The sequence below is a fragment of the Plecotus auritus genome (genome assembly GCF_963455305.1).
Source record: "Plecotus auritus genome assembly, chromosome: 7".
Lineage (NCBI taxonomy): Eukaryota > Metazoa > Chordata > Mammalia > Chiroptera > Vespertilionidae > Plecotus > Plecotus auritus.
Window position 1 is genome coordinate 66,192,093 of NC_137774.1, and position 26,566 is coordinate 66,218,658.

The following is a 26,566-nucleotide window of genomic DNA, read 5'->3' on the forward strand; positions in this document are numbered from 1 at the left end:
CCTTATTGAACTAGTTTATTAGCTCTAATAGTTTGTGTGAGTGTATTGCTAAGGGTTTTCTATATACCGGATCATGTCATTGGTAAATAGAGATAATTTGCTTCTTTTCTAGTCTGGATGCCTTTTATTTCTTTTTCTTGCTTATTGCCCAGGCTAGAACTTTCAGTACAGTATTAGAAGGGTGGGAGCAGACATCCTAATCTCAGGGGCAAGACATCCAGTCTTTCACCATTTAAGTGTGATGTTAGTAGTGAATTTTTGTATATGCTTTTTGATAATCAGCAAGTGAAGGATGTTCCCCTTTATTCCTAGTTTCTTAAGCTTTTAAAAATTATTATGAAAGTGTTGAATTTTGTCAAATGTATTTTTTGTTTCTATTGAGATAATCATATTTTTTGTTCTTTAGTCTATTAATACTAGAGGTCCGATGCACAAAATTTATGCAAGAGTAGGCCTTCCTTCCCCTGGCTGATGACACCATTTTCCCTCTGGCACCCGGGGCCCGGGCTTCCCTCATAGCCCCAGCTTCATCTGGAAGGATGTCCGGAAGGACATCTGGTCTAATTAGCATATTATGCTTTTATTATTATAGATTTTGTATTACATTAATTGATTTTGGATGTCAAACCAACCTTGTATTCCTCAGATAAATCCTACTTGGTCATACTGTACAATCATTTTTATATATTGCTAGATTTGGTTTGCTAAGGAAAATAAAATTTTGTTGAGGATTTTCATATCTATATTTGCATGAAATATTGATCCATAGTTTTTTTTTATTTTATTGATTGATTTTAGAGAGACAGAGAGGAAGGAAGAGAGAAACATCGATTGGTTGTTCCACTTATTTATGCATTCACTAGTTGCTTCTTGTATGTGCCCTGGCTGGTGCAATGCTCTAACCAACTGAGCTACCCAGCCAGAGCCTGTAGTGTTTCTTGTGATGTCTTTGTCCAGTTTTGTTATCTGGATAATTCTCAGGTAGTCTGACTTCTGACCCTCACTTTTCTCCTGCTCCAACTTCCTTTACCTCCCTGGCTCTCTACCAGAACTGCCCACATGGTGAATGCATCTTGGGAGTGCGAAACCATAGGCTCTGCTACTGGCACAATAGCTGGCATCACCCCTCAGTCTGTACTGTGGACTGGAGTCATCATCCTCTCCCCAGCCCAGTGACTAGATAAACAAGTTCCTCACAGGAGAATGTCCCAGGATCAGGGCTGAGGCAGAGGTAGGGCAAAGCAGCAGGCCTTGTAGGTTGGGGCAGTTATTCTGGATTCAACTGGGGAATTTTGGAGACTCATTCTCAATTACTAGTACATACACACAGCCCACTCTCAGCAGAAATCCTTGCCCTTACAGCCTGCCTTTCTTACAGTCCCTACCCCAGCTCTGACCTCATCTCTTATCTACTACTTCCACTCAGCATGCTGGCCTTCTGTTTATTTGTCCCCAGTCTGTGGCCTTTGCACTTGCCCTTCCCTGGAGCTGAAGCCCATTGCCCTAAATTTTCCCATGATGCTCTTTCTCTTCAGTCAAGTCTCAGCTCAAAGCTTACTGTATTGGGTTTCTATTGCTGCATCTTTAAAAATTTTTTAATTGATTTTTAGAGAGAGATACGAAGGGAGAGAGAGAAAAACATCAGTTTGTTATTCCACTTATTTATGCATTCACTGGTTGATTCTTATATGTGCCCTGACCTGGGATCGACCCACAACCTTGGTATATTGGGGCAACGCTCTAAGCAATTGAGCTACCCAGCCAGGGCCAAATTTAACATCTTAAAAATAACACCCATTTATTATCTCATAGTTCTGTAGGTCAGAAGTCCAGGCTGATTCAGCTGGTTCCCTACTTAGGGTCTCACAAAACTGAAGTCAAAGTCGCGGCCAGCCTGGCTTCTCGTCTGGAGCCTTTGGTGTAGAATTCACTTCCAGACTCATCGAGGTTGTTACTGAATTCAGTTCCATTTGGCTGCAGGACTGAGATCCCCATGTATTTTCTGACTCAGCCAAAAGTCATTCTCAGCTTTTAATGGCCATCTACATTCTTGGCTGAGGGCCACTCCATATTCAAAGTTGGCAATAGCACATCAAGTCTTCCTGCTTCAAATTTCTCAGATTTGTTCTGTCTTCCTCCTCTGTCACTAGCTGGAGAAGCTTCTCTGCCTTTAAGAGCTCATGTAATTACATTGGGCCTACCCGAATAATTCAGAATAATCTATTTTAAGGTCAACTGATTAGTAAACTTAATTACATCTGCAAAATACCTTTTGCCATGTAAGATGATATTCAAAGGGATTAGGGCATGGAATCTTTGGGGGCCATTATTCTCCTTAGCCCTCAAAAATTTGCATCTGTCCCATATGCAAAGTACACTCACTTCTTCCCAAGGTCCTTAAAAGTCTCATCCCACTACAGCACCAAGTCTGAGTCCAAAAATCTCATACATTTCATAAAATCAAAAGTCCCTAATCTAATTATCTAAATCAGATGCAGATGTGGCTGTGGGTATAATCCATCCTGGAGCACAATTCTTCTCATCTGTGGACCTGTGAAACTAAAGAAAAGTCATGTTCTCCCAACATGCTATAGTGTGACAGGCATAGAATAATAGCTACAGACATTCTGGTTCAGAAAGGGGAGAATGGGTTTTTCCAAAATGGCAGCAGGTTAAGTGACAATCTCCCAGGACCAAACTGGAATTACAGCTAAAATATAGACAAACCATCCTGAATAATCAACTCAAGACTAGCTGGAGAGACGCCTTATAACCAAGGACATAAAGTGGAGACTGAATAGAGACTGGAAGGAAGAGTGGAGGCATGAGAGGGCTGGCCAGGCTCCCATAGACAGCAGCTGAAGTTCTGGAGGGATATCTCAGTTGTGGGGGGTTCCCCCTGAAAACTTTGGTGTCTAAACCCCAAGTTGGGCTCCCCAGGCCAGAGCACCAGAACTGAGAAAGATAAATTGGATGTAAAAAAAAAACCAGAAGGATTACTGTCTGCCAGCCAGAGATGACTGGAATTGCAGGCACCCTCTTAAAGGACCAACACACAAAATTTTGTGTGCATCCACTCAACTTTGATTCCAGCAGAGGGAGGGCAGAGTGGACTAGAGCTGTGTGAAGAGAATCCAGGTTTGGGGTCTCTAGGGTTAGAGCTCAAAAGGCAGCAGCCTGTATTCCTGTGCCGAGTTATTCCCCCATATTGCAGAAGACATCTTTCTCAGGCAGACCTTTACCATCCAGACAGCTTTTGGTTGGGTGGGGAAGCAATTGCACCACCCTTTGGAGTTTACACCTTCTTCTGGTCTATAACTTGAGGCTCATTAAGAGACTAAGAATAAAAATCAGCCTGCAAGCAGAGGCAGATCTCTGGATGCTTTGAGTCTTTGCCTGATCTCCTACTGGACCTAGAGCTAGGAAAAGCAGACCTTGGTGTACATCTTGGTCCTTTTCAGAGGCATCCACCCCCAGCAGAGGGAGCCACAAGCTGTGGATTGCTGAGAGCTTCAAACAGCATACGCAGGCCCAATCACAAACAGCATCTGATCACCACAGAGCCTCCAAAAAGAATGGGAGTCATAGCAGATCTACCTAATACATAGAAACAAACCCAAACAGGCAGCTAAAATGGAAAGACAAAAAAACAAGCCCCAAATGAAAGAACAAGAGAATTCTCCAGAAGAAAGGCTAAATGAAATGGATATAAGAAATTAATCAGATATAGAAATCAGAATATTGTTTACAAGAATGCTCAATAGCATGAGAAAAGATATAGAAACTATGAAAAATGACTAGTTGGAAATGAAAAATGACATACCAATAATAAATAACACATAGGAAGGAATAAACAGTAGATTAGGGGAAGCTGGAGATTAGATCAGTGAATTAGAAGACAGGGTAGAAGAAAAATCACTCAATCAGAGAACCAAAAAGAAAAAACAAAAAATGACAACTTAAAGGACCTGTGGTACAACATGTAATGTAACAATACTCGCATCATAGGAGTACCAGAAGGTGAAGAAACTGAGCAAGGGCTAGAAAACCTGTTTGAAGAAATGATGGCAGAAAACTTCCCTAACCTAGTGAAGGAAAGAGAAAAGGTATAGTGACATGAAAAAAGAACAGTCAGAAACAAAGAATGACATAACACAAAAAAATAACACATTGGATGTAATACACAGCAGATTAGGTGAAGCTGAGGATCAGATCAGTGAATTTGAAAATAGGATAGAAAACATCACTCAATCAGAGAACCAAAAGGAAAAGGCAACTAAAAAACAGGAAGACAGCTTAAGGGAGCAGTGGGACAATGTGAAACATAACAATATTCACATAGTAGGTGTGCCAGAAGAGGCAGAAGGGGAGAAAGGGATAGAGGACATGTTTGAAGAAATAATGGCAGAAAACTTTCCTAACCTGGTGAAGGAAAAAGTCACACAAGTTCAGGAGGCACAGAGAGTTCCATGCAAGAAGAACCCAAACAGCCCACACCCAGACACATCATAATTAAAATGCCAAAAATTCACAACAAAGAGAGAATCTTAAAGGCAGCAAGAGAAAAGCAAACTGTTATCTACAAAGAAGCTCCCATAAGGCTATCACTGATTTTCCACCAGAAACTCTACAGGTCAGAAGGGAATGGTACTCAAGGTAATGGAAAGCAAGGATCTGAAACCAAGATTGCTATATCCAGCAAGGTTATCATTCAAAATAGACAGTGAAATAAAGAGCTTCCCAGACCCCCCCCCCAAAAAAAATGGCTAAAGGAGTACATCACCACCAAGCCAACATTACAAAAAATGCCAAAGGAACTGCTGTAATGAGAAGAGGAAATAGAGAGACAAACCTCTATTTATAGAATTAAAATGGCAATAAATAAGTACCTATCAATAATAACCTTAAATGCAAATGGGTTAAATGCTCCAATCAAAAGACATAGAGTAGCTGAATGGATACAAAAACATGACCCAACCATATGCTGTCTACAAGAGACCCATCTCAGGACAAAAGACTCACACAGGATAACAGAGAAGGGATGGGAAAATTTTTTCCAGGAAAATGGAAAATAAAAAAAAGCTGGGGTAACAATACTCATATCTGATAAAATAGACTTCAAAATGAAGGCCATCACAAGAGACAACAAAGGTCACTACATAATACTAATGGGATCAATCCAAGAGGATAGAATCCTGATAAACATATATGCACCCAATATAGGAGCACCTAAATATATTTTTAAAAACTTCTAGAGGACTTTAAAGGAGAGATGGACAACAATACAGTCATAGTAGGGGACTTTAACACTCTGCTGACTTCACAGGATAGATCTTCCAGACAAAATATTAATAAGGAAACAGTGACTCTAAAGGACACACTGGATCAGATTAATTTAACTGACACTTATAGAACATTTCACCTCAAAGCTGCAGAATATACACTGAGTGGCCAGATTATTAGGATCTCTGAATGCGTAATAATCTGGCCACTCAGTGTGTGTTTGTGTGTGTGTGTGTGTGTGTGTGTGTGTGTGTGTGTGTGTATGAGGCCCAGTGCATGAATTCGTGCATGGGTGGGGTTCAGCCAGCCTGGCCAGGGGGAGGGGACATAGGCAGTTGGCCTGTCTGCCTGCTGGTTAAACTCCTGGTTGAGGGGACAATTTGCATATTAGCCTTTTATTATATAGGATATACACTGAGTGGCCAGATTATTATGCATTCAGAGATCATAATAATCTGGCCACTCAGTGTAAATTCTTCTCAAGTGCACATGGATCATTCACAAAGATAGACCACATGTTAGGACACAAAACAAGTCTCTACAAATTCAAGAAGATTGAAATCATATCAAGCATCTTCTCAGATCACAGTGGAATGAAATTAGAAATCAACTACAGTTAAAACACCCAAAAACATTCAAACACATGGAGGCTAGATAGCACATTATTAAACAACTAGAGGCCCAATGCACAAAGATTCGTACAAGAATGGGCCTTCCGGGGACCCTTTCCCCCTCCCTGTATGGGAGTTCACTCTGTGGGCCTCTTTTCCTCTCCCCATGTGGAAGTCTGTACTTGTCCTTCAATAAATATCCACCTTGCCGAGACCGGTTTGGCTCAGTGGATGGAGCGTCAGCCTGCGGACTGAGAGGTCCCAGGTTCGATTCCGGTCAAGGGCATGTACCTTGGTTGCGGGCACGTCCCCAGTGGGGGGTGTGCAGGAGGCAGCTGGTCGATGTTTCTCTCTCATCGATGTTTCTAGCTCTCTATCCCTCTCCCTTCCTCTCTGTAAAAAATCAATAAAATATATTTTAAAAAAAATAAAAAATAAATAAATATCCACCTTTGTTAAAAAAAAAAAAAAAAAAAGAATGGGCCTTCCTTCCCCTGGCTGCCGGCACCGCCTTCGCTCCAGCCAGAGCTGCCTTTTTGCCTTTCCATGCTGCCCAGAGGCCCAGAGCTGCTGGGGTGGTGTGGAATGCCTGCGTCATCGCCCCAGCCGCTCAGCACCTGCATATGCAAATTAACTACAATCTTTGTTGGGTTAATTTGCATACTCACTCCTGATTGGCTGGTGGGCGTTGCAAAGGTATGGTCAATTTGCATCTTTCTCTTTTATTAGTGTAGATAAATGGTTTATGAATGAGATCAAGTAAGAAATCAAAAACTTCCTGGAAACAAGTGAAAATTTACACACAACAACCCAAAATCTCTGGGACACAGCAAAAGCAGTCATGAGAAGGAAGTTCATAGTAATACAGGCCTACCTAAAAACAAACAAACAAAAAAAAAAAAAGAAAGAAAAATTAATAATAAACTATTTAACCCTACAACTTAAAGAACTAGAAAGAAAACAATAAGAAAAGCCCAGAGTAGTAAGTAGAAGTAAGGAAATAATAAAGATTAGAGCAGAAATAAATGACATAGAGACAAAAACAAAACAAAACAAATCAATGAAACCAAGAGCTGGTTCTTTGAAAGGATAAACAGGATTGATGAACTATTAGTCAGACTCATCAAAAAACAAAGAGAGAGGATCCAAATAAATAAAACCAGAACCGAAAGCAGAGATTTAACAACTGACACCACAGAAATACAAAGGTTTGTAAGAAAATACTATGAACAACTATATGCCAACAAGCTGGACAATCTGGATGAAATGGACAAATTCCTAGAAAAATACAACCAGGAAAAATCAGAAAACTTGAATAGGCCAATAACGATTGGTGAAATTAAAGCAGTAATAAAAAAAAACTCCAGCAAACAAAAGCCCAGGTCCAGACAGCTTAACAGGGGAGTTTTACCAAACATTCAAAGAAGAACTAACACCTATACTCTTCACACTATTCCAAGAGGAAGAAACACTTCCAAGCTCTTTTTATGAGGCCAGCATTATGCTAATTCCAAAACCAGAGAAAGACACTACAAAGAAAGAGAATTACAGGCCAATATCCCTGATGAACATAGATGCTAAAATCCTCAACAAAATATTAGCAAATCAGATCCAGCAATATATTAAAAAGATCATACACCATGATCAAGTGGGATTTATTCCAGGGATGCAAGGCTGGTACAATATTCGCAAATCAATAAACGTGATACATCACATAAACAAATTGAAAGACAAAAATCACATGATCATATCAATAGATGCCAAAAAAGCATTCAACAAAATCCAGCACCCATTTTTGATAAGAACTCTCAGCAAAGTGGGAATAGAGGGAGCATATCTCAACACGATAAAAGCCATATATGACAAACCTACAGCGAGTATCATACTCAATGGGCAAAAACATATGACATGATATCTATACTAATAAAAAGAGAAAGATGCAATTGACCGTACCTTCGCAACGCCCACCAGCCAATCAGGAGTGAGTATGCAAATCAACCCAACAAAGATGGTGGGTTAATTTGCATATGCAGGCACCAAGTGGCGGGGTTGGGGCAGGACACCTGTGTCATCGCCATGGCAATGACACAGGCATTCCACACCACCCCCAGCCACTCCGGGCCTCTGGGCAGCGTGGGAAGGTGGGAAGGTGGCTCCAGGCCAGAGCAAAGGCAGAAAGGCAGCTCTGGGCCAGAGTGAAGGCGGTGCCGGCAGCCAGGGGAAGGAAGGCCCATTCTTGTATGAATCTTTGTGCATTGGCCTCTAGTCTATATATATAAAAGGCTAAGCAACCATCTGACTGTCTGACCAGCCAGTAGGTATGATGCGCACTGACCACCTGGGGGCAGACGCTCAACGCAGGAGCTGCCGAGGTGCAGTGACTTGGCAGCAGTTGTTCTTGGGTGACGCACCCCAGAACCAGAGAGGAGGAATCCTGATTCCTCACAAGGCCCCATGATTCCACCTTTGGCCAAGGGTGGAATATTTCTTTTAATTAATTTCCTTTCAATGTGCACAAATCTGTGCACCAGGCAACTAGTTGTACATAAAAAAACCCTAAAGACTCCACCAAAAAACTACTAGATTTAACTAAAGGGTTTGGCAATGTGGCAGGATACAAAAATTAACACCCAGAAACTGATGGTATTTTTATACATCAATAATGAATTAGATGTTGAAAAAAGAGATAGAGGAAGATACAAACAAGTGGAAGAATATACTGTGTTCATGGACTGGTAGAATTAACATCATTAAAATGTCCATACTACTCAAAGAAATCTACAGGTTAAATGCAATCTCTATTAAAATGCTAACACCATATTTCACAGATCTAGAACAAATACTCCAAAAATTTATAGGAAACCAAAAAAGACCCTGAATAGCCACAGCAATCTTCAGAAAGAAGAACAAAGTTGGAGGGATCACAATTCCAGATATTAAGTTATACTATAAAGCCACTGTAATTAAAACAGCCTGGTACTGGCACAAAAACAGGCATATAGATCAATGGAATAAAATAGAGACCCCAGAAATCAACCCAAGCCATTACACTCAATTAATATTTGACAAAGGATGCAAGAATATACAATGGAGGCAAGACAGTCTCTTCAATAAATGGTGTTAGGAAAATTGGATAGATACATGCCAAAAAAAAAAAAAAAAAGGAAACTAGGCCACCAAATTATACCATACACAAGAATAAACTCAAAATGGGTAAAAGACTTAAATGTAAGACGTGAAACCATAAAAATCCTAGAAGAAACCATAATCTCAGACATGTCTCGTTGCAATATGTTTGCAGATACATGTCCTAGGGCAAAGGAGAAAATAAACTAAGAAGAAAATAAATAAATGGGACTACATCAAAATAAAAAGCTTCTGCACAAAATGAAAAGGGAGAGTATATTTGGCAATGATAAATCAGATAAAGTTTTAATATCCAAAATATATAAGGAACTCATACAACTTAACAAAAGGAAGACAACCAATCCAATTTAAAAATGGGCAAATGACCTAAATAGGCACTTCTCCAAAGCTAACATACAGATGACCAAGAGACATATGAAAAAATGCTCTAAGTCACTGATAATCAGAGAGAGGCAAATTAAAACCATTGTGAAGTATGACCTTACACCTGTCAGAATGGCTATCATCAACAAATCAACAGACAAGTGTTGGCAAGGATGTGGAGAAAAGGGAACCCTAGTACACTGCTGCTGGGAATGCAGACTGGTACAGCTATTATGGAAAATAATATGGAGTTTCCTCAAAAAATTAAGTAATATGGAACTGCCATTAGACCCACTTGTCCCACTTCTAGGAATATATCCTAAGAAACCTGAAACACCTATTAGAAAGAATGTATACATCCCTATGTTCATAGCAGCACAATTTACAATAGCTAAGATCTGGAAACAGCCCAAGTGCCCATCAATAGATGAGTGGATAAAAAAGCTGTGGTACTTTTACACCAATGACTACTACACAGCAGTAAAAAAGAAGGATCTCTTACCCTTTGGAGAGTAAGTATTTTTTTATTGTCTGAAGTTTTACATAAGTCTCCTTTTCCCCAATTGACCGCCCCCCTCAGCCATTTCCACCCTGGGCAAGCCCCCATCGCCCCAGTGTCTGTGTCCATTGGTTATGCTAACATGCATGCGTACAAGTCCTTTGGTTGCTCTCTAACACCCCTCCCCTCCCCTGCCATTTGTCTCTGAATCTATTCTTTTTTTAAATTTTTTTTTATTTTTTTAATTTTTTTTAAAATATATTTTATTGATATTTCACAGAGAGGAAGGGAGAGAGATAATTGTTCAGATTATTACAGGTGTTCCTCTTTCCCCCCCCCATAGCTCCCCTCCACCTGATTCCCCACCCCACCCCACCCATGCCCTTACCCCCCGCCACTGTCTTCATCCATAGGTGTAAGATTTTTGTCCAATCTCTTCCCGCACCACTCACACCCCCTTCCCCCTGAGAATTGTCAGTCCACTCCCTTTCTATGTCCCTGATTCTATTATATTCACCAGTCCATTCTGTTCTTCAGATTTTTTATTCACTTGATTTTTAGATTCACTTGTTGGTAGGTATGTATTTGATGTCATTTTGTTGTTCATAATTTTTTTTCAAATTTTTATTAAGGTATTATATGTGTACATATCTTACCATTGCCCCCCCCACCCCACTCCCATACCTGCCCTCACCCCCCAATGTTTTGCATCCGTTGGTTACTCTTATATGCATGCATACAAGTCCTTCAGTTGATCTCTTATTTCCCCCACCTCTCCCTAACCTTACCGCTGTAATTAGACACTCTGTTTGATGCTTTACTGCCTCTGTAACTGTCTTTTGGTTCATCAGTTTATAATGTTTTTCATTATCCCTAAATGAGTGAGATCATGTGGTATTTTTCTTTCATTGACTGGCTTATTTCACTTAGCATAATGTTCTCTAATTCCATCCAGGTGCCTACAAATGGTAGTAATTCCTTCTTTTTTATGGCAGCATAGTATTCCATTGTGTAGATGTACCATAGTTTTCTGATCCAGTCATCTGCTGACGGGCACCTAGGCTGTTTCCAAATCTTAGCTATTGTAAATTGTGCTGCTATGAACATAGGGGTGCATATATCCTTTCTGATTGGTGTTTCTGGTTTCTTAGGATATATTCCTAGGAGTGGGATTACTGGGTCAAATGGGAGTTCCATTTTCAGTTTTTTGAGGAAACTCCATACTGTTCTCCACAGTGGCTGCACCAGTCTGCATTCCCACCAGCAGTGCACGAGGGTTCCTTTTTCTCCTCATCCTCGCCAACACTTGTCGTTTGTTGATTTGTTGATGATAGCCATTCTGACAGGTGTGAGATGGTATCGCATTGTCGTTTTGATTTGCATCTCTCGGATAATAAGTGACTTTGAGCATGTTTTCATGTGTCTCTTGGCCTTCCTTCTGTCTTCTTTCGAAAAGATTCTATTTAGGTCCGTTGCCCATTTTTTTATTGGATCATTTATCTTCCTTTTATTAAGTTGTATAAGCTGCCTGTAGATGTTGGAAATTAAACCTTTATCAGTGATACCATTTGCAAATATGTTCTCCCATACAGTGGGGTTTCTTGTTGTTTTGTTGATGGTTTCTTTTGCTGTGCAAAAGCTTTTTATTTTGATATAGTCCCATTTGTTTATTTTCTCTTTGGCTTCCATTGCCCTAGGGGCAGTATCACTGAAAAAGTTCTTTTGGCATATGTCTGAGATTTTGCTGCCTGTGGATTCCTCTAGTATTTTTATGGTTTCCCGTCTTATATTTAAGTCCTGTATCCATTTTGAGTTTATTTTTGTGTATGGTGTAAGTTGGTGATCTAGTTTCATTTTTTTGCATGTATCTGTCCAATTTTCCCAACACCATTTATTGAAGAGACTGTCTTGACTCCATTGTATGCTCATGCCTCCTTTGTCAAATATTAATTGCGCATATTGGTTTGGGTCGATATCTGGATTCTCTATTCTATTCCATTGATCTATATGTCTGTTCTTGTGCCAGTACCAGGCTGTTTTGAGGACAGTGGCTTTGTAATACAGCTTGAAATCTGGTATTGAGATCCCTCCTACTTTATTCTTCTTTCTCAGGATTGCTGTGGCTATTCGGGGTCTTTTTTTATTCCAGATGAATTTTTGGAGAGTTCTTTCTAGGTCTGTGAAATATGCTGTTGGTATTTTAATGGGGAGTGCATTGAATCTATAGATTGCTTTGGGTAATATGGACATTTTGATGATGTTGATTCTACCAATCCATGAACATGGTTGTTGTACATAATTTTTATCTTTACCTTTTTCTTCTTCCTCCTCTTCTTAAAGAATACCCTTCAGCATTTCATGTAATCCTGGTTTGGTGGTGATGAACTCCTTTAGCTTTTTCTTGTCTGTGAAGCTCTTTATCTGACCTTCAACTCTGAATGATAGCTTTGCTGGGTAGAGTAATCTTGGTTGTAGGTTCTTGCTGTTCATCACTTTGAATATTTCTTGACACTCCCTTCTGGCCTGCATAGTTTCTGTTGAGAAATCAGCTGACATTTGTATGGGTACTCCCTTGTAGGTAACTAACCGTTTTTCTCTTGCTGCTTTTAATATTCTCTCTTTGTCTTTTGCTCTTGGCATTTTAATTATGATGTGTCTTGGTGTGGTCCTCTTTGGATTCCTCTTGTATGGGGTTCTGTGCACTTCCTGGACTTGTAAGTCTATTTATTTCACCAGGTAGGGAAAGTTTTCTGTCATTATTTCTTCTAATAGGTTTTCAATATTTTGCTCTCTCTCTTCTGGCACCCCCAAAATTCGGATGTTGGTACGCTTAAAGTTGTCCCAGAGGCTCCTTACACTATCTTCATATTTTTGTATTCTTTTTTCTTTTTGTTTTTCTGGTTGGGTGTTTTTTGTTTTCTCATATTTCAGATCTTTGGTTTGATTCTTGGGGTCCTTTGATCTACAGTTGAATTTCTGTATATTCTTTATTTCAGACAGTGTATGCTTAATTTCTGACTGGTCCTTTTGCATTTTTTTGGCATTCTCATTAAGATCCTTAAAGGTCTCACTAAGTTCCTCAGCGGTTTTTAGAAGATTCTTGAGTAACCTTATAAATGTGGTTCTGAACTCTATGTCGTCCAGTAGTTTGCTTTCCTCCATTTCTTTCATTCGTGACATGTTTCTTTGTCTCCGCATTTTGGCTGCTTCCCTGTGTTGATGGAGTGGCTTTGTGTGGTAGGTGACCTATAGGGGCCAGTAGCTCAGCCTTCCCAATCACCTGAGGAGGATGCTCTTGGTACACCCCCTTGTGGGCTGAGTGCAAAGTCTTGGTGTAGTTAAGCCTTGATTGCTGTTGGTACACTGGGAGGAATTGACCTCCAGGCCAATTGGCTGTGAGGACCCGCTGTGTCTATAATGGAAGAACTGCTTAGCTGGAGACACGCTTATGGTGCAGGACTTGTTTCAGTGGGGCTTTGGTGCTCACTGAGTCTGCCTCTTGAATGTGTCACTTATGGATGTGAGGAGTTGAAATCTGGTGTCTCACACTGACCAGTAGGTACACTGGCTTCTGGATCTCCAATGGGGTGCAGGTCAGCTACTGTCTGAGGCCACCCAGCAGGAGCTACAGTGAGAACTACAGTTTTCTCCTCTTTGCTTGGGGTTTGGAGGTTTTGGAGCTGTCTGACCCAGACTGCAAGTTTGCTAGGTTAAGCTGCGATAGGGCAGGCCATTCATATGCTAAAGCCACTGCTTGGAGCTTGGGTGGGTTTGCAGGTTGTGCGGGGCGGGGTCTCAGGGCATCACTAGGCTAGGGCGTGGCAAACAGCGATGGCTGCCAGTAAGCCAGCTCTGCGTCTCCGACTGTGTCCCCGTCTTGCGCCTCAGTGCAGTAAACAATTATTCCTGTGCACAGCCCTGCAAGCAAGCCACTCTCACTTTCCGACCCGATGGCAGACAGTCCAGCTTCTCCCCGTAGGAGTTTAGGTCCCCCGCGTCTCCCCAGAAACTGGAGTTCGGAGTAATCGGGAGCTTATCTCCCTTCGGGTTGAAAAAAGCAGCGCTCCCAGTTGCCCGCCGCCAGCCCGATTCGCGCACCTCCGTACCTCAGCTTTTCAGCGCTTGTGCACATCTCACTGCTCTTTTCTCTTTCCTTCTAGTTGTAGAACTTCCACTCAGGCAGCTTTCCCGTGGTTCTGGGTGATAGACGTTTTGTCTTTTAGTTGTAGTTTTGAAATTGTTGTGCGAGGCAGCAGTTTAGGTGTTTACCTACACCGCCATCTTGGATCCTCCTCCTGAATCTATTCTTGTTCATCAAATTATGTTGATCATTATATCCTACATATGAGTGAGATCATGTGATATTTATCTTTCTCCGACTGGCTTATTTCTCTTAGCATAATGCTCTCCCGTTCCATCCATGCTGTTGTGGAGAGTAAGTATTACGCTAAGCGAAATAAGCCAGTCAGAGAAAGGTAAGTATCACATGATCTCACTCATATGTAGAATCTAATGAACAAAATAAACTGATGAACAAAATAGATCCTGAGACATGGAAGCATAGAACAGACTGCAGAACCTCAGAGATAAGGCGGGGGAGGGTGGGTGGGTGGGAAGAAATCAAAGAACTTGCATGCATATATGCAAAACCCATGGACGCGGACAATAGGGTGGTGAAGACCTGGAGTGGGCAGTTGGGGCGGGCTAGAAAGGGTCAATGGGGGGAAGAAAGAGGATATATGTAATACTTTCAACAATAAAGATTTAATTGTAGAAAAAGTTCTCTCTGCTCCTCCACCCAACATATGAAGTGAAGCAGGGACAGAATAATAGCAGTAAACATCCCCATTCAGAAAGAAAAATGGGAGACACACACAGTTATTGGTGCATAGTAATTCTAAAATCTTCTTGGGTGGAGGCTGAGAAGCCCCCCCGCCCCACCTTTCCCTGGAAATGGGACTGCTTCCTGGAACTGGTTCTCTAGTTCATCCTTCTCCATGTGGTTGGTTTTGCCCTTAGAGTGGCCCATCCTTTTCTGTTTGGCCACATTGAAGAAGACATTGGAGGCTGTGCCTTTCTGAGGTAGCACAGCATTTCGGTCTCCTCCTTGCTCCTAGAAATTTGGGAGCACTCAAGGTCATATTTAGTCTTCAACATTCATGGTCATATTTCTCCCCATTGAGGCATTTTATTTGAATGTATGTATTACATCCCTAGAAAAAGAATCCCAGGACTTTCCCTCCTGTGTGTTTTCATCTTGCTTCTTCATGGCCACTGATGCCCGCTGAGGTTGTCAGTACAATGAAACCAAACTGACAGGACAGGAGCAGGTTGTTCTGCCATTTTTCTAGACCTTTGAGTTGCGCATCACATCTGGGACTGATGACTCCACACTTGTCTAACTTGCCTGTGAGGTTCATGATTTTCCCAGCTCTGTGGTCATCAATAATTTCAAATTCACCAAAGTCACCAGATGATGACTTTGGAGCACAGCCTAATAGGAACCAGATGGAGAAACCAAGATGGCAGCATAGGTAAGCACCTAAGCTGCTGCCTCGCACAACAATTTCAAAACTACAACTAAAAGACAGAACGGACACCATCCAGAACCACAGGAAAGCTGGCTGAGTGAAAATTCTACAACTAGAAGGAAAGAGAAAAGCTCACAGAGAATTGGAGGTACGGCAAAGAGTGGAAGGGCGGCTGAGAGCCTGGCTGACTTACTCTGGCGGAAGGGGGAAGGAAGCCCCCGACCGCACTGAACCCCAGTTCTGACAGCACTGAACCCCAGTCCTGGGCGAAACCCCGTGGACCCAGGCTCATACAGGGGGAGTCTGGACTGTCAGGTAGAGAGAAAGACACCAGGAGACTCGGAGACCCGGGGGAGACCCGGGAGAGCCCAGGCGGGCAGGGGTCTGGAGGCACAAACGCCAGTGTGCACAAAGGCTGCGGAGGTTGCCACAGGCTTTCCCTAGCAGAAGGGAGTCAGAAGCTCCTGACTGCACTGAACCCCAGTTCCAGGTGAGCCCCTGGGGACCCACACTCTTACGGGGGGAATCTGGACTCTCAGGCGGAGACTCAGGAGCTGGGGAAGGCAGAGGTCTGAAGGCGTGCGCGTGCGCGCAAGGGCAAGGCTGACGGGAAGCCAAGACTGTCTGCTCTGCCCTGAGACTCCACCCCATCCAAGCTGAGCACAGAAGCTATTGCAATTTGGCAAGTCTAATCCTATAAGGCTGTCTCCAGCACCGAACTTCTGCCAGCGTAGACACAGCTGATCCTTACAGCCATCTGGCCTGGAGGTCAATTCCTCCCAGTGATACCAACAACAATCAAGACTTAAGTACAACAAGGCTGTACACACAGTCCACAAAGGGGTGCACCAAGAGTGTCCACCTCAGGTTAACTGGGGAGGCCGACCCACTGGGCCATATAGGAAACATAGCACACAAATCTACCCTACCAACTCAGGGAAGCAGTGAAAATGTGTCGTCAAAGAAACAGATCACAAACGAAAGAAATGGAGGAAAACAAACGACTGGATATAGAATTCAAAACCACGGTTATAAGGCTTTTCAAGAATATCCTAGAAAAGGCCGATAAATATAACGAGACCCTCGAAGATATGAAAAAGGACCAACTAGAAATTAAACATACACTGACTGAAATAAAAAATATTATACAGAGACCCAACAACAGACTAGAGGAACACAAGAATCAAGTCAAAGAATTGAAATACAAAGAAGCAAAAAACACTCAACCGGAAAAGCAAAAAGCAAAAAAAAAATCCAAAAAGTTGAAGATAGTGTAAGAAGACTCTGGGACAACTTCAAGCGTACCAACATCAGAATTATGGGGGTGCCAGAAGAAGAGAGAGAGCAAGATACTGAAAACCTATTTGAAGAAATAATGACCGAAAACTTCCCCCACCTGGTGAAAGAAATAGACTTACAAGTCCAGGAAGTGCACAGAACCCCAAACAAAAGGAATCCAAGGAGGACCACACCAAGACACATCATAATTAAAATGCCAAGAGCAAAAGACAAAGAGAGAATATTAAAAGCAGCAAGAGAAAAACAGTTAATTACCTACAAGGGGGCACCCATACGACTGTCAGCTGATTTCTCAACAGAAACTATGCAGGCCAGATGGGAGTGGCAAGAAATTTTCAAAGTGATGAATAGCAAGAACCTACAACCAAGATTACTCTACCCAGCAAAGCTATCATTCAGAATAGAAGGGCAGATAAAGAGCTTCACAGACAAGAAAAAGCTAAAGGAGTTCATCACCACCAAACCAGTATTATATGAAATACTGAAAGGTATTCTTTAAGAAGAGGAAGAAGAAAAAAGTAAAGATAAAAATTATGAACAACAAATACATATCTATCAACAAGTGAACCTAAAAATCAAGTGAATTAAAAACCTGAGGAACAGAATAATCTGGTGAATATAATAGAATCAGGGGCATAGAAAGGGAGTGGACTGATAATTCTCAGGGGGAAAGTGGTATGGGGGGGTTCAGGAAGAGACTGGACAAAAATCATACACCTATGGATGAGGACAGTGCAGGGGAGGTAAGGGCAGAAGGTGGGGTGGGAACCAGGTGGAGGGGAGCTATGGGGGGGAAAAGGAGAAACAATTGTAATAATCTGAATAAAGATTTATTTTAAAAAAAAAAAACAAAAAAAAAACATAGACTAAACATAAAAAAATAAATAAAATAAAAATAAATTAAAAAAAAGAACCAGATGTTTGTCTTTCTTTTCAGCATTGTTGATACTCTGTTGTTTTTTAACATTTCACAAATTTGCATGTCATCCTTGCACAGGGGCCATGCTAACCTTCTCTGTATTGTTACAATTTTAGTATATGTGCTGCTGAAGCAAGCATAATACCTCTTTTTTTTTTTAATTTAAAGAACAGACATGTATTTTCTTGTAGTTCTGGAGGTTAGAGGTCAAAGATCAAGGTGCTGGTAGGGTCAGCTTCCTCGATGTATCTTTCTTTGATTTGCAGACTGTTGCCCTCATGGCCTCTTCATGTGTCTGTCCCTCTGTTGGTGTGCACCTCTGGTTTCTCCTCATGTGTCCAAATTTTCTCTTCTTAGAAGGACGCCAGGCAGAGTGGATCAAGCATGATACTCTTGAGAGCATCAGCCAGGGCACCATTATGGTGGCTTGAGAAATGGTGAAAAGAGCCACTCAGGGTCTTAAAAATCCAAGCTAATGGCTTTCATAGAGGGTAGGAGGCTTCTTACCTGTTTGATTCCTGTCAGCCCAAGGGGCCAACAGCTAAACTTACATTTCTTTTCAGACATTCCTCCTTTTATTTATTATTATTTTAAAATACTTTGATTGATTTCAGAGAGGAAAGGTGAGGGAGAGAAACATCAATGATGAGAATCACTGATGGGCTGCCCCCTGTACCCCCCCTAATGGCGATTGAGCCTGCAACCCATTCTCTTTTTTAAAAAAATATATTTTTATTGATTTCAGAGAGGAAGGAAGAGGGAGAGAGATAGAAACATCCATGATGAGAGAGAATCATGGATGGATCGGCTGTCTCCTGCAAGTCCCCCACTGGGGATCGAGCCCACAACCTGGGCATTTGCCCTTGACCGGAATCGAACCTGAGACCCTTCAGTTCGCAGGCCGACGCTCTATCCGCTGAACCAAACCAGCTTAGGGCTGCAACCCATTCTTGACCAGGAACGGTGACTTCCTGGTTCATGGGTCAATGATCCATCACTGAGCCACACTGGCCAGGCTGATTCGGAGGTTTTCATAAAGGGCATGAGAGCCATACACTTGATATGGCCCTTGTCACAAAGATGAGTTTTAATCAAACTTTGTGGCTTAAGAGTCTTGTCAGTTTTATCTTTCACTGGTTAAAATGTAGATCATTTGCCTGGAGTTTCAATATTCTCTTCCATTTCTACTTAAAAACTGGCCAATTATTTTCTGAGCCAACTCTTTATTATAGTAACTTATCAACTGCACCCAATAGCAACTAATGCATGCAACTAATATTCTCTTTCCCAAAGTTTTTGCCTAAGGCCCCAAGCTCATTTGGATAGAATTTATATTCTTAGTTATTTCCAGCTTATAGTTTAACTAATTGCTTCATCACTGCATAACACCCATCATCTTTCCAACTTCCAATGATAGTTTCCTCACCAGCCACTGTCCAGCTCCAAGATCAAAGTCACATAATTCAGGTTTATTTTTTTATTGTAGCAGCACCCCACTTCTGGGTACTAGTTCTGTAACCATTGTAGAATCTGGACAGTTTTCTGAGTGAGACAGGTAAGCAGCCTTTTAGGGGTGGCGCTGTCCAGCACAGCCAGACAGAAGTCATATAGCACACACGGACACCCAGCTGCACAGATGTGGCATAATATCTGCATGGGCCTGACAGTCTCTAGCAGATCCCAGTAGATGTCATAGGTGGTGCCATTTTGTTCTGAAGGCAGAACAGTGTGGGAGTAGAAGATGAACAGGACAGGATTTTGCTGAAGATCCAGGCTGCCAGGGAAGAGATGGAGAATCAGGGAAGCCCAGAGGCCCTGGTCCAAGTCAGTCTTCTACTGGGGCAGAACCTGGCAGCCTGCAGCTTCTCCATGGGCTGGACGTCAGATTGTTTGCACATGCTGAGAACGAGCTCTTTCCCGTAGGTATCTAGAATTTCATCTGTACACAGGGTGCACCATCTCAAGCAAGACGAAGGCGTGGATCCCCTCCTAGACTTCCGCAGGAGCAAGTTCAGCAGCCAGGGTGCAGAACCCAGCCTGGCCTTCTCTTATGAGTCCCCTTCCCTGCCAGTCTCTCACAAGCTCATGATCTTCTTTCCACCTCTTTCACAGGTTTGATCATGCCCCTTGTGCTCTGTGAACCAATCACTTTTGGGTGCGACAGTGGACTTGCTCTGAGGCCCCACCCATTCTCCATCTAAAAATGCTGTTTAATAGTGGGGTGCTCAGTCCACCAGGACGATCTGCAGACCAATCCCAGTGCTTCTCAGGAACAGCATTTAGGTCCACTAGCCGTTTTCCAGTCGCAGCCACCATCTCAACCATCTGCATACACTCAGGGCCAAGTATACACACTAGCACTTTGCATAGGCCAACCGCCGCTCCAGGACCACCACAAGGCGCCCCAGGATGCCCAGCCATGGATGGAGGCAGTGAAAGCAGGGATTGTGTATCTGGTCCCACCCTCTGACCCTCCCCCAGTCAAGGTCAAAGAGGCCTGGGACCACACCAAGGACATCACATTGAGCCCTTCCACAACTGGGGTCACCACAGCATCCACGTGTGTCCCCTACTCAGTGGCAGAAGCAAGAGATACTGCTGCTGGACAGGTTGGGCAGCCAAGAGCAGCCTGTGAATCAAAAGTGGGATGGGACAGGGCGGCCAGAACCCACCCTTGAGATCTTGGGTGGGGTCAGGTGCTGCCTTAGCCCTAAAGCCAGGTGTCTGGAGACAGGTGCCACGCCCAGCTCCAGAAACAAGGCACCTGCACTTGGAACTCTTAGAAATTTAGAGTTGGGGCCTGGAGCTCAAGTGCCTCATAAAAATCAGGCTCCTTGCCTCCTCTGCCTGCTTTAGCCACATAACCCCTTAGAAATAGCGTGTGCTGATCCGGAGTCGCTGGCTCTCCAGCTGAACTCTTATGTAAAGTGCAATGCTTTTTTCTGGGTATAGGGTCTGGCCTGTGGTACACTGCCTGGCAACCTCTCCCTTAACTGGCTCCTCATTTAACTCCACTCAAATGGCAAATCTTCTGATACAGGCCTTTCCCTGTCCACTGTATCCAAAGTAACAGCCGGTTACTCACAATGCCTCTTCTTGGTTGCCAATGCCCACCAATGACACCCCCCCGCTCCCGCACATACACATACATCTCACCTGTGTCCCAGCCTGGTCTGGCCCACTGCTCAGGGTTAGTACCCACAGCGGCCTTTCCTCAGCGACAGCACTGAGCCAGATGTGGGTGTTAGCCCTCCTGGCCCCACCTGATCCTGTGGGAGGTGAAAGGCCAGCCTGCTGTAGTCACAGTGCCTAGAACAGTCTGACTGAAGCCCGCCGAAGCCTGGCCTGGCAGCACGGCCAGGAGGTGGGAAGGCTGGACACTTGGAGGCCCTGAGCCAGCCTTTCCAGGAACACACATGCACAGGGGAGTCTCAACCTTTTCTTTTTTTTTTTAATTTCTTAAAAAAACCATGTGTCCTATCCAAACAGGACAGTGCAGGCCCTCCGCCAGCCATTGTGGCCCAAGGGGGGAGGCCCCCATGAACGAGTGGCTGCCAACCCCTGAAGAGCCATCTGCCCCCCTGCATAGGGCCAGTGTGAGGAAGGGGATCCAGCTGCAGGGTCTGTGCTGCCCTGCTCCAGCTGCTGGCAGAGAAGGCACACCCTGGGTCCCTGGTTCTCTTAGTGCCTGCAAGGGAAGGAGGGAGAAGAGGGTCTGAGGGGAGGAGGAGAGGCTGGGGCCCGGGATGGGGCAGGCCAGTGGGCAGGCCCACAATATCTCACCGAGAATGCACGATGCTATCAAGTCTTTACCGTGACGGAAATGATGACTACCAGAATGAGGACAAAGATGGACACACAGATGGCAATCAACACTTTCTTCTGTGGGAGAGGAAGGAGTCAGGGAAACTCACTCAGGGGAGGGGGGGGGGGGCACCCAGAGGAGGCTCACCTTCCGAGCCTTCCTCTGATTCTCCAGGGCCCTCTTGACATGTTCCTGCCCACGTTCCACGTAGTCTGCTGAGCTCAGGATGTTCTTCTCAATCCGGTTGATCATCTCCCCCTGTTTGGAGGAGGTGGCAGTTCAGGCAGGTGGGGACGTGTGGGGTAGGAGGACCTAGGAGCTCACTCTGCCCACCCCAGCCCCAAACAACCAAAGGACATTCCTGGCAGAAAACACTGCACTAACGCAGACATGGAGGCGGGACCACATCTGACACAGTTCACACTTCTGAGGTAGTTTCCAGGCCCCTTCGATCATGTGGTGCCTTCTGCTCTGCTCCCTTGACCCACACAACCCTGATTCGCAGCGGTGTCTTAGAGCCAAGGGCCTTAAATAGTTCATAGCTTTTCACAGAGCATGAACTTCTGTCCCCTCACAAAATTGACTGAATTTGCCCATTCTTCTAGGTCTGTCTCCCAACAGCTGTGACGCTCTTCCTATCCCTGCTTCCTCATGCATCATCTTTCCAACTTCCAAGGATAGCCTCCAGGTTCCAGCACTCCTGAATGAAACCCTTTCCCCACGACTCCCAACTATAAAAGGGTGTTGGCTGCAGCACTAGTGGGTCAGCTTCTCCAGGACAAGGCTGGAAGCTCGCCTCACCCCAGCAACCAGGGCCACAACAAGAATAACGCTTCCCACCCCAACCTTGTACAGATTTTAGGAGGCAGGCCCTGGCGGGGCGGGGGACCTTTGACTACAACTCTTAAAGGTATAAGGGTGTATTCTGTTGGCGGAGGAGCCAGGGTTGGGGCCATACTTGGGGTGGGGTCAGGTGCCAGGGCTGGGGAATGTTATATATAGAAAAGTGGTCATCTGGGTCGCTGTAGAGGTGGTTGCAACTCTGGGGCACAGCTAAGGATGGGAGTAAGGACCAGCCTTGAGGGCATGGCCCAGAAGGGAGGGGAACAAAAGCCTGGGGAAGAGAGGCTAAGCGTGGAGGTGGGCTGACAGTTTCGGCTGGAGGTCTGACTGAACATGGTCTCATATCTGGGGTCTGGGTCCAGCTCAGCTGGCTCCCTGGGCTGCCCACCTGCATCTCCACCTCAGTAGCCAGAAAAGTGAAGATCTCATGAAGTTCACGAATACTGCGTTCAAGCTGCTGGATCTCACTGTGCCGGGCCGAGATCTCATTTAGGGCCTGCCGCGTCACCTGCGTGTCCTTCAATATCTGGGGAGTAGACAGGAGTGGAGGGACAGGTAACAGGGAAGCCAGCAGCAGGTCAGAAGTTCATGTTGATGTTTATGGCAGCCCTTGGGTCTAGCACTGGGCTAGGGCCCTGCTGACTCCAGGCATGCAAATCCATTCCCTCCTGGGCCTCAGTATCCCCTCAATCAAAAAGGACCAGAGCTTGGAGAGGATGGGAGGCCCAGCAGAGGGAGGCTGGCTATGGCCACTCACATTGGACACAAACACCTCGCTCTGCCCGCTGTCCAGCATCTGTTCTAGCTCCTCATCAGATACCATTCCAGCATTTGCTGTGAAGGAAAAGGCCAGGTTTAGAGCTGGGTCAGGCTAGCCCTCCCTGTGGGCCAGGCACCACAACTCACTGATCTTCAGCTGCCTCCGAATCCGTTCCACATTCTTCTCCCGGTATTCGGACTGCATCGAGTTGCACTTGTTGATGAGCTCCACGAATTGCTGGGACAGGACCCCATGCTACAGATGGAGAACACAGGCTCTGCATCTCTGAGGGGACCCTTGCCCAGTCTGGGACTTCAGGATCCCCACTGGGACAGTGAGCAAACAGCATGAGCTGCTATAGGTGCCTGCTGCTTTACCAACTTGAAAGGCTCCCCTATTCCCTAAAAGTAAAAGCCAAAGTCCTTACCAGGGCCTACATGACCTGCCTCTCCCCAATTTCTCCTCTGACCTTACCTCCTTCCATTGTCCCTCCCTTACTTCCTCCGACCACAGTGGGCTCCTTCCTCCTCCCTGAACAAAGCACGCCCCTGCCTTGGGCCTTTGCACTCACTGTTCCTTCGGCCTAGATTGCTCGTGCCCCACGAAGGCCTTGAAGTCTTTGCTCCAGTGTTACTTTCAGAATGCAGTTTTCTCCGCTTGACTGAAATTGCAACCTACCTCTGCCAGCACTCTCAATCCCTCTTTTCCTGCACCGTTTTCCTTAATACATAACAATGTTCTAAAATAACGTACTTCTTTATTAAGGTGATTGTCTGTCCCCACTGGAATGTGAGATCCATGAGGACAGGGATCTTTGGGCTGCTGTAGCCCAAACAGCTAGCACTCGATATATACTTGTTGAATGCCTGCTGAACACCAACCTCACTGCTTACACTAGGGGTGTGTGCTAGGAAAGCCTGGAGTTCAGTCTGTTGCCCAGGTTTACAGGTCCAGCTGGGCCCTCAGCCTCTTACACTGATGATCACACAGGCTCCCCTTGAAATGCCTTCTCACCTTGTCCATTTCCCTGATGCCTTAGTCCTTGGAGTACCTTCCTCAGAGACACAACTGCTCTCCTGGCTTCAGTGCACCCTTTCAAGATGCCCAAACTGCTCCACCTTCAATCTCAGCTCTGCTGAGCTCTGGGCCCACTCACTCCAACTCTGACGTCCAAGAACTCCAAACCACTCCTCACTGGACACCCAGGAGGGACCAGTCAGATCACCTCCAATCTTCCTAAGATGTTGATTAAGTGACCTTCCCTCCAGGGAAGTTCCACTTCCTGACTTCCTGAATTCTGCCCACAGGGCAGAGGCTGTCCTGGCATCTGGGCAGGAAACCTCCCAGTCATTTATGACTGTTCCTTTTTCTTCCTTAGACAGAGCCATTAGCTAACAAGTCCTACGTCAGTAATGTCTTCCTCACCTATTCAAGCTTAACTTCCCATCTTGGCTCCTAGAAAGTACATCTCCCATAGCTGAGCCCAGGTCATATCTGGGGACTCAGCAACTTCTCATTGAATGAAGAAAAAGGCAAGATCTTATAATGAATTGGGAATTCTTGATGTTGAGTGAGTCCTTTCTCTCTCTGAGCCTCAGTTTCCCCATTTGGAAAATCATTAGGTTGGACTTGATGATCTCCAAGTCCCTCCCCTCTTACTTCTATAAAACACTGGCTGAAATGTTCTAGTTCTGGGAATAACAAACCCACCTGCGTTTTTCTCATTCTTGTGTTGACTGAATTATAATTCTCATCAGCTTCTTCCTTCTGGGGCTCAATGGCTGTGGGAAGACACAAGGGCATTGTGGGGGATGGAGGGTGACCTGTGGCTTCTGAAAACTGTTTGGGGATCAGGGCACAGGGCCAGTGTCATACCCAAGTCACACAACAGAGAGATGCCTATCTCAATACGATTTTGGGGGGAAATATAGTTTATCATTAAATGACTAATTCTAAGTCTCTGACAGGGGAAAGCATATTTTTTTCTTTGCAATACATCAGCTATTTCCCAGAAGGTTGCAGAGGCCTCCTAACAAAACCCCAAATGCCTGCGCAAAGAATGCACACTGGGCAGCAAGAATTTTAGGAGTAAATGGTTTCATAGTAAATAAAAGAACCCGAGAGGCAGGCATGTGCTGTGGAAAGTGCTATGGGCTGGAACACAGAGACGGAGATTCTGCTCTGTAACCTGGATATATCACTGGCCGCTCAGGGCCACAAACTCCCCAGATATGTCAGGAGCTGGGCAGGACCAGAGGGAAGGATCTGTCTCAGGTCCCAGGAGCTCACCCTTTAGCTGCCCGCGGATCTCCCTCCCCAGCTGTTTGATCTCCTCGCGCAGGTTCTGCAGGTCCTGCTTCATGCCTGAAAAAAGAAAGTTCCTACCTCAACAAATCTCCCTTGCCACCACCCGCATGGAACTACAATACCCAAAATGCGTCTGGTGGAGCATGCGTTCTGCACCCAGGTTTTCACTCACTCTCCTCAGGAAGGGGCGTGGCCAGGATGGTGACCTGCTGTTTCTCCAACTCTCGGACTTTATTCTCCAGCTTGACAATAGTCTGCCGAATTGTCCGGACCTGGAGAGGGTGACCAAGAGGGCTGAAGGAAATACGAAGGTACTCCAGACCGCGCTGCTCCCCGGGCCCTCCAGCCCCCTCGTGAATTCAGGCAGAGATCCCAGCTCATACCTTCTGGAAGAACTCATCGTCCGGGCTCCCCAGCCGTGCTGTGCCCGGGTGTACCACCAGCGCGACCCGCTCCCTGTCCTCATCGTCCGAGCTGTCATCCCCCTGCTAGGGCCGAGGGGTCACTGGCATCACTTCCTTGCTGTGGTTCTCTCCTCGCAGGACTCACGGGCTTCCGGGTCTTTCCTTCCTAGCCCTCAGCCACCCCTCCCTGCCCCGAAGACCAGGAATCCTGCATTCCGGCCAGACCCCACCCTGTCCTCCCGTCCGTACCCTGCTGCCCCGACTTCTCACCTGCCTCAGCTCTTGGGTCCTGTCCCGCATGGCGGCCCGAGCTCCCTCTCTCCGGCACCTGAGCCCTGAGGGCCTCAAGATTCTAAGTTTGGAACTCCCGTACTGCCCTCACACCCTGACACTCCCCTCCGCCTTCACCCTGCGGACCCCCAAACCCCCCACCAGCCGCCAGAGGCTCTGTCCCTGACACCATCCACAGTCAATGGGATGGTGCTATCCACGGGGACCTCCAGGGTTCCACAGGTTGGAATTCCCTTTTCTTCCCCCCCCTCCTGCTCCCACAGCCTAGGCCCCACCCTCTTTTGGATGACTCGGGGCATGCGCACGGGTTTGCGTCTCCTTCCCGTGGGAGGGAAAGGAGGAGGTCGGAAGCTGCAGCACCCCGACCGGAAGCAAAATTGCCAGGATGTGAGAGCCCACCTCCTTTACCGGAACTGTCTTCCCAAGGCAATCTTGTTGCCAAAATGGGTGGAAATGCCTCATTTGTACGTAATCTGAGCGGCCCTGCATCTCACATCAACCCAC

General features: G+C 45.1%; 1 protein-coding gene across 7 annotated transcripts; it reads right to left on the reverse strand.

Annotated features, from left to right (window-relative positions):
* Positions 1-786: 786 nt before the first annotated feature.
* On the reverse strand, positions 787-26,411 carry STX4 (syntaxin 4). 7 transcript variants are annotated; one of them, XM_080678000.1, is made up of 11 exons: positions 26,042-26,349; positions 25,751-25,855; positions 25,540-25,639; positions 25,350-25,424; positions 24,771-24,841; positions 23,207-23,315; positions 23,058-23,134; positions 22,689-22,826; positions 21,605-21,715; positions 21,436-21,534; positions 21,078-21,340 (listed from the first exon to the last, which is right to left on the reverse strand). In XM_080678000.1, exons 1-10 carry the CDS (start codon positions 26,069-26,071, stop codon positions 21,454-21,456), a joined length of 897 nt encoding a protein of 298 aa, XP_080534126.1. In that variant the 5' UTR covers positions 26,072-26,349; the 3' UTR covers positions 21,078-21,340; positions 21,436-21,453. The 7 variants fall into 7 exon arrangements, with proteins under 7 accessions (XP_080534127.1, XP_080534125.1, XP_080534123.1 ...); XM_080678003.1 differs by having other exon boundaries at positions 25,540-25,661; positions 26,042-26,335; XM_080678002.1 differs by having other exon boundaries at positions 25,751-25,852; positions 26,042-26,320.
* Positions 26,412-26,566: the final 155 nt, after the last annotated feature.

What these genes read in the sequence shown, in the direction of transcription:
- STX4 (XM_080677997.1), bottom strand. Translation starts at nt 26,071, where the DNA reads ATGCGGGACAGGACCCAAGAGCTGAGGCAG. An exon ending in GATCCGCGGGCAGCTAAAGG is followed by an intron (nt 24,842 to 25,349) that starts GTGAGCTCCTGG and finishes GTCTTCCCACAG; the next exon opens with CCATTGAGCCCCAGAAGGAA. An exon ending in CAAGAATGAGAAAAACGCAG is followed by an intron (nt 23,316 to 24,770) that starts GTGGGTTTGTTA and finishes CTCCATCTGTAG; the next exon opens with CATGGGGTCCTGTCCCAGCA.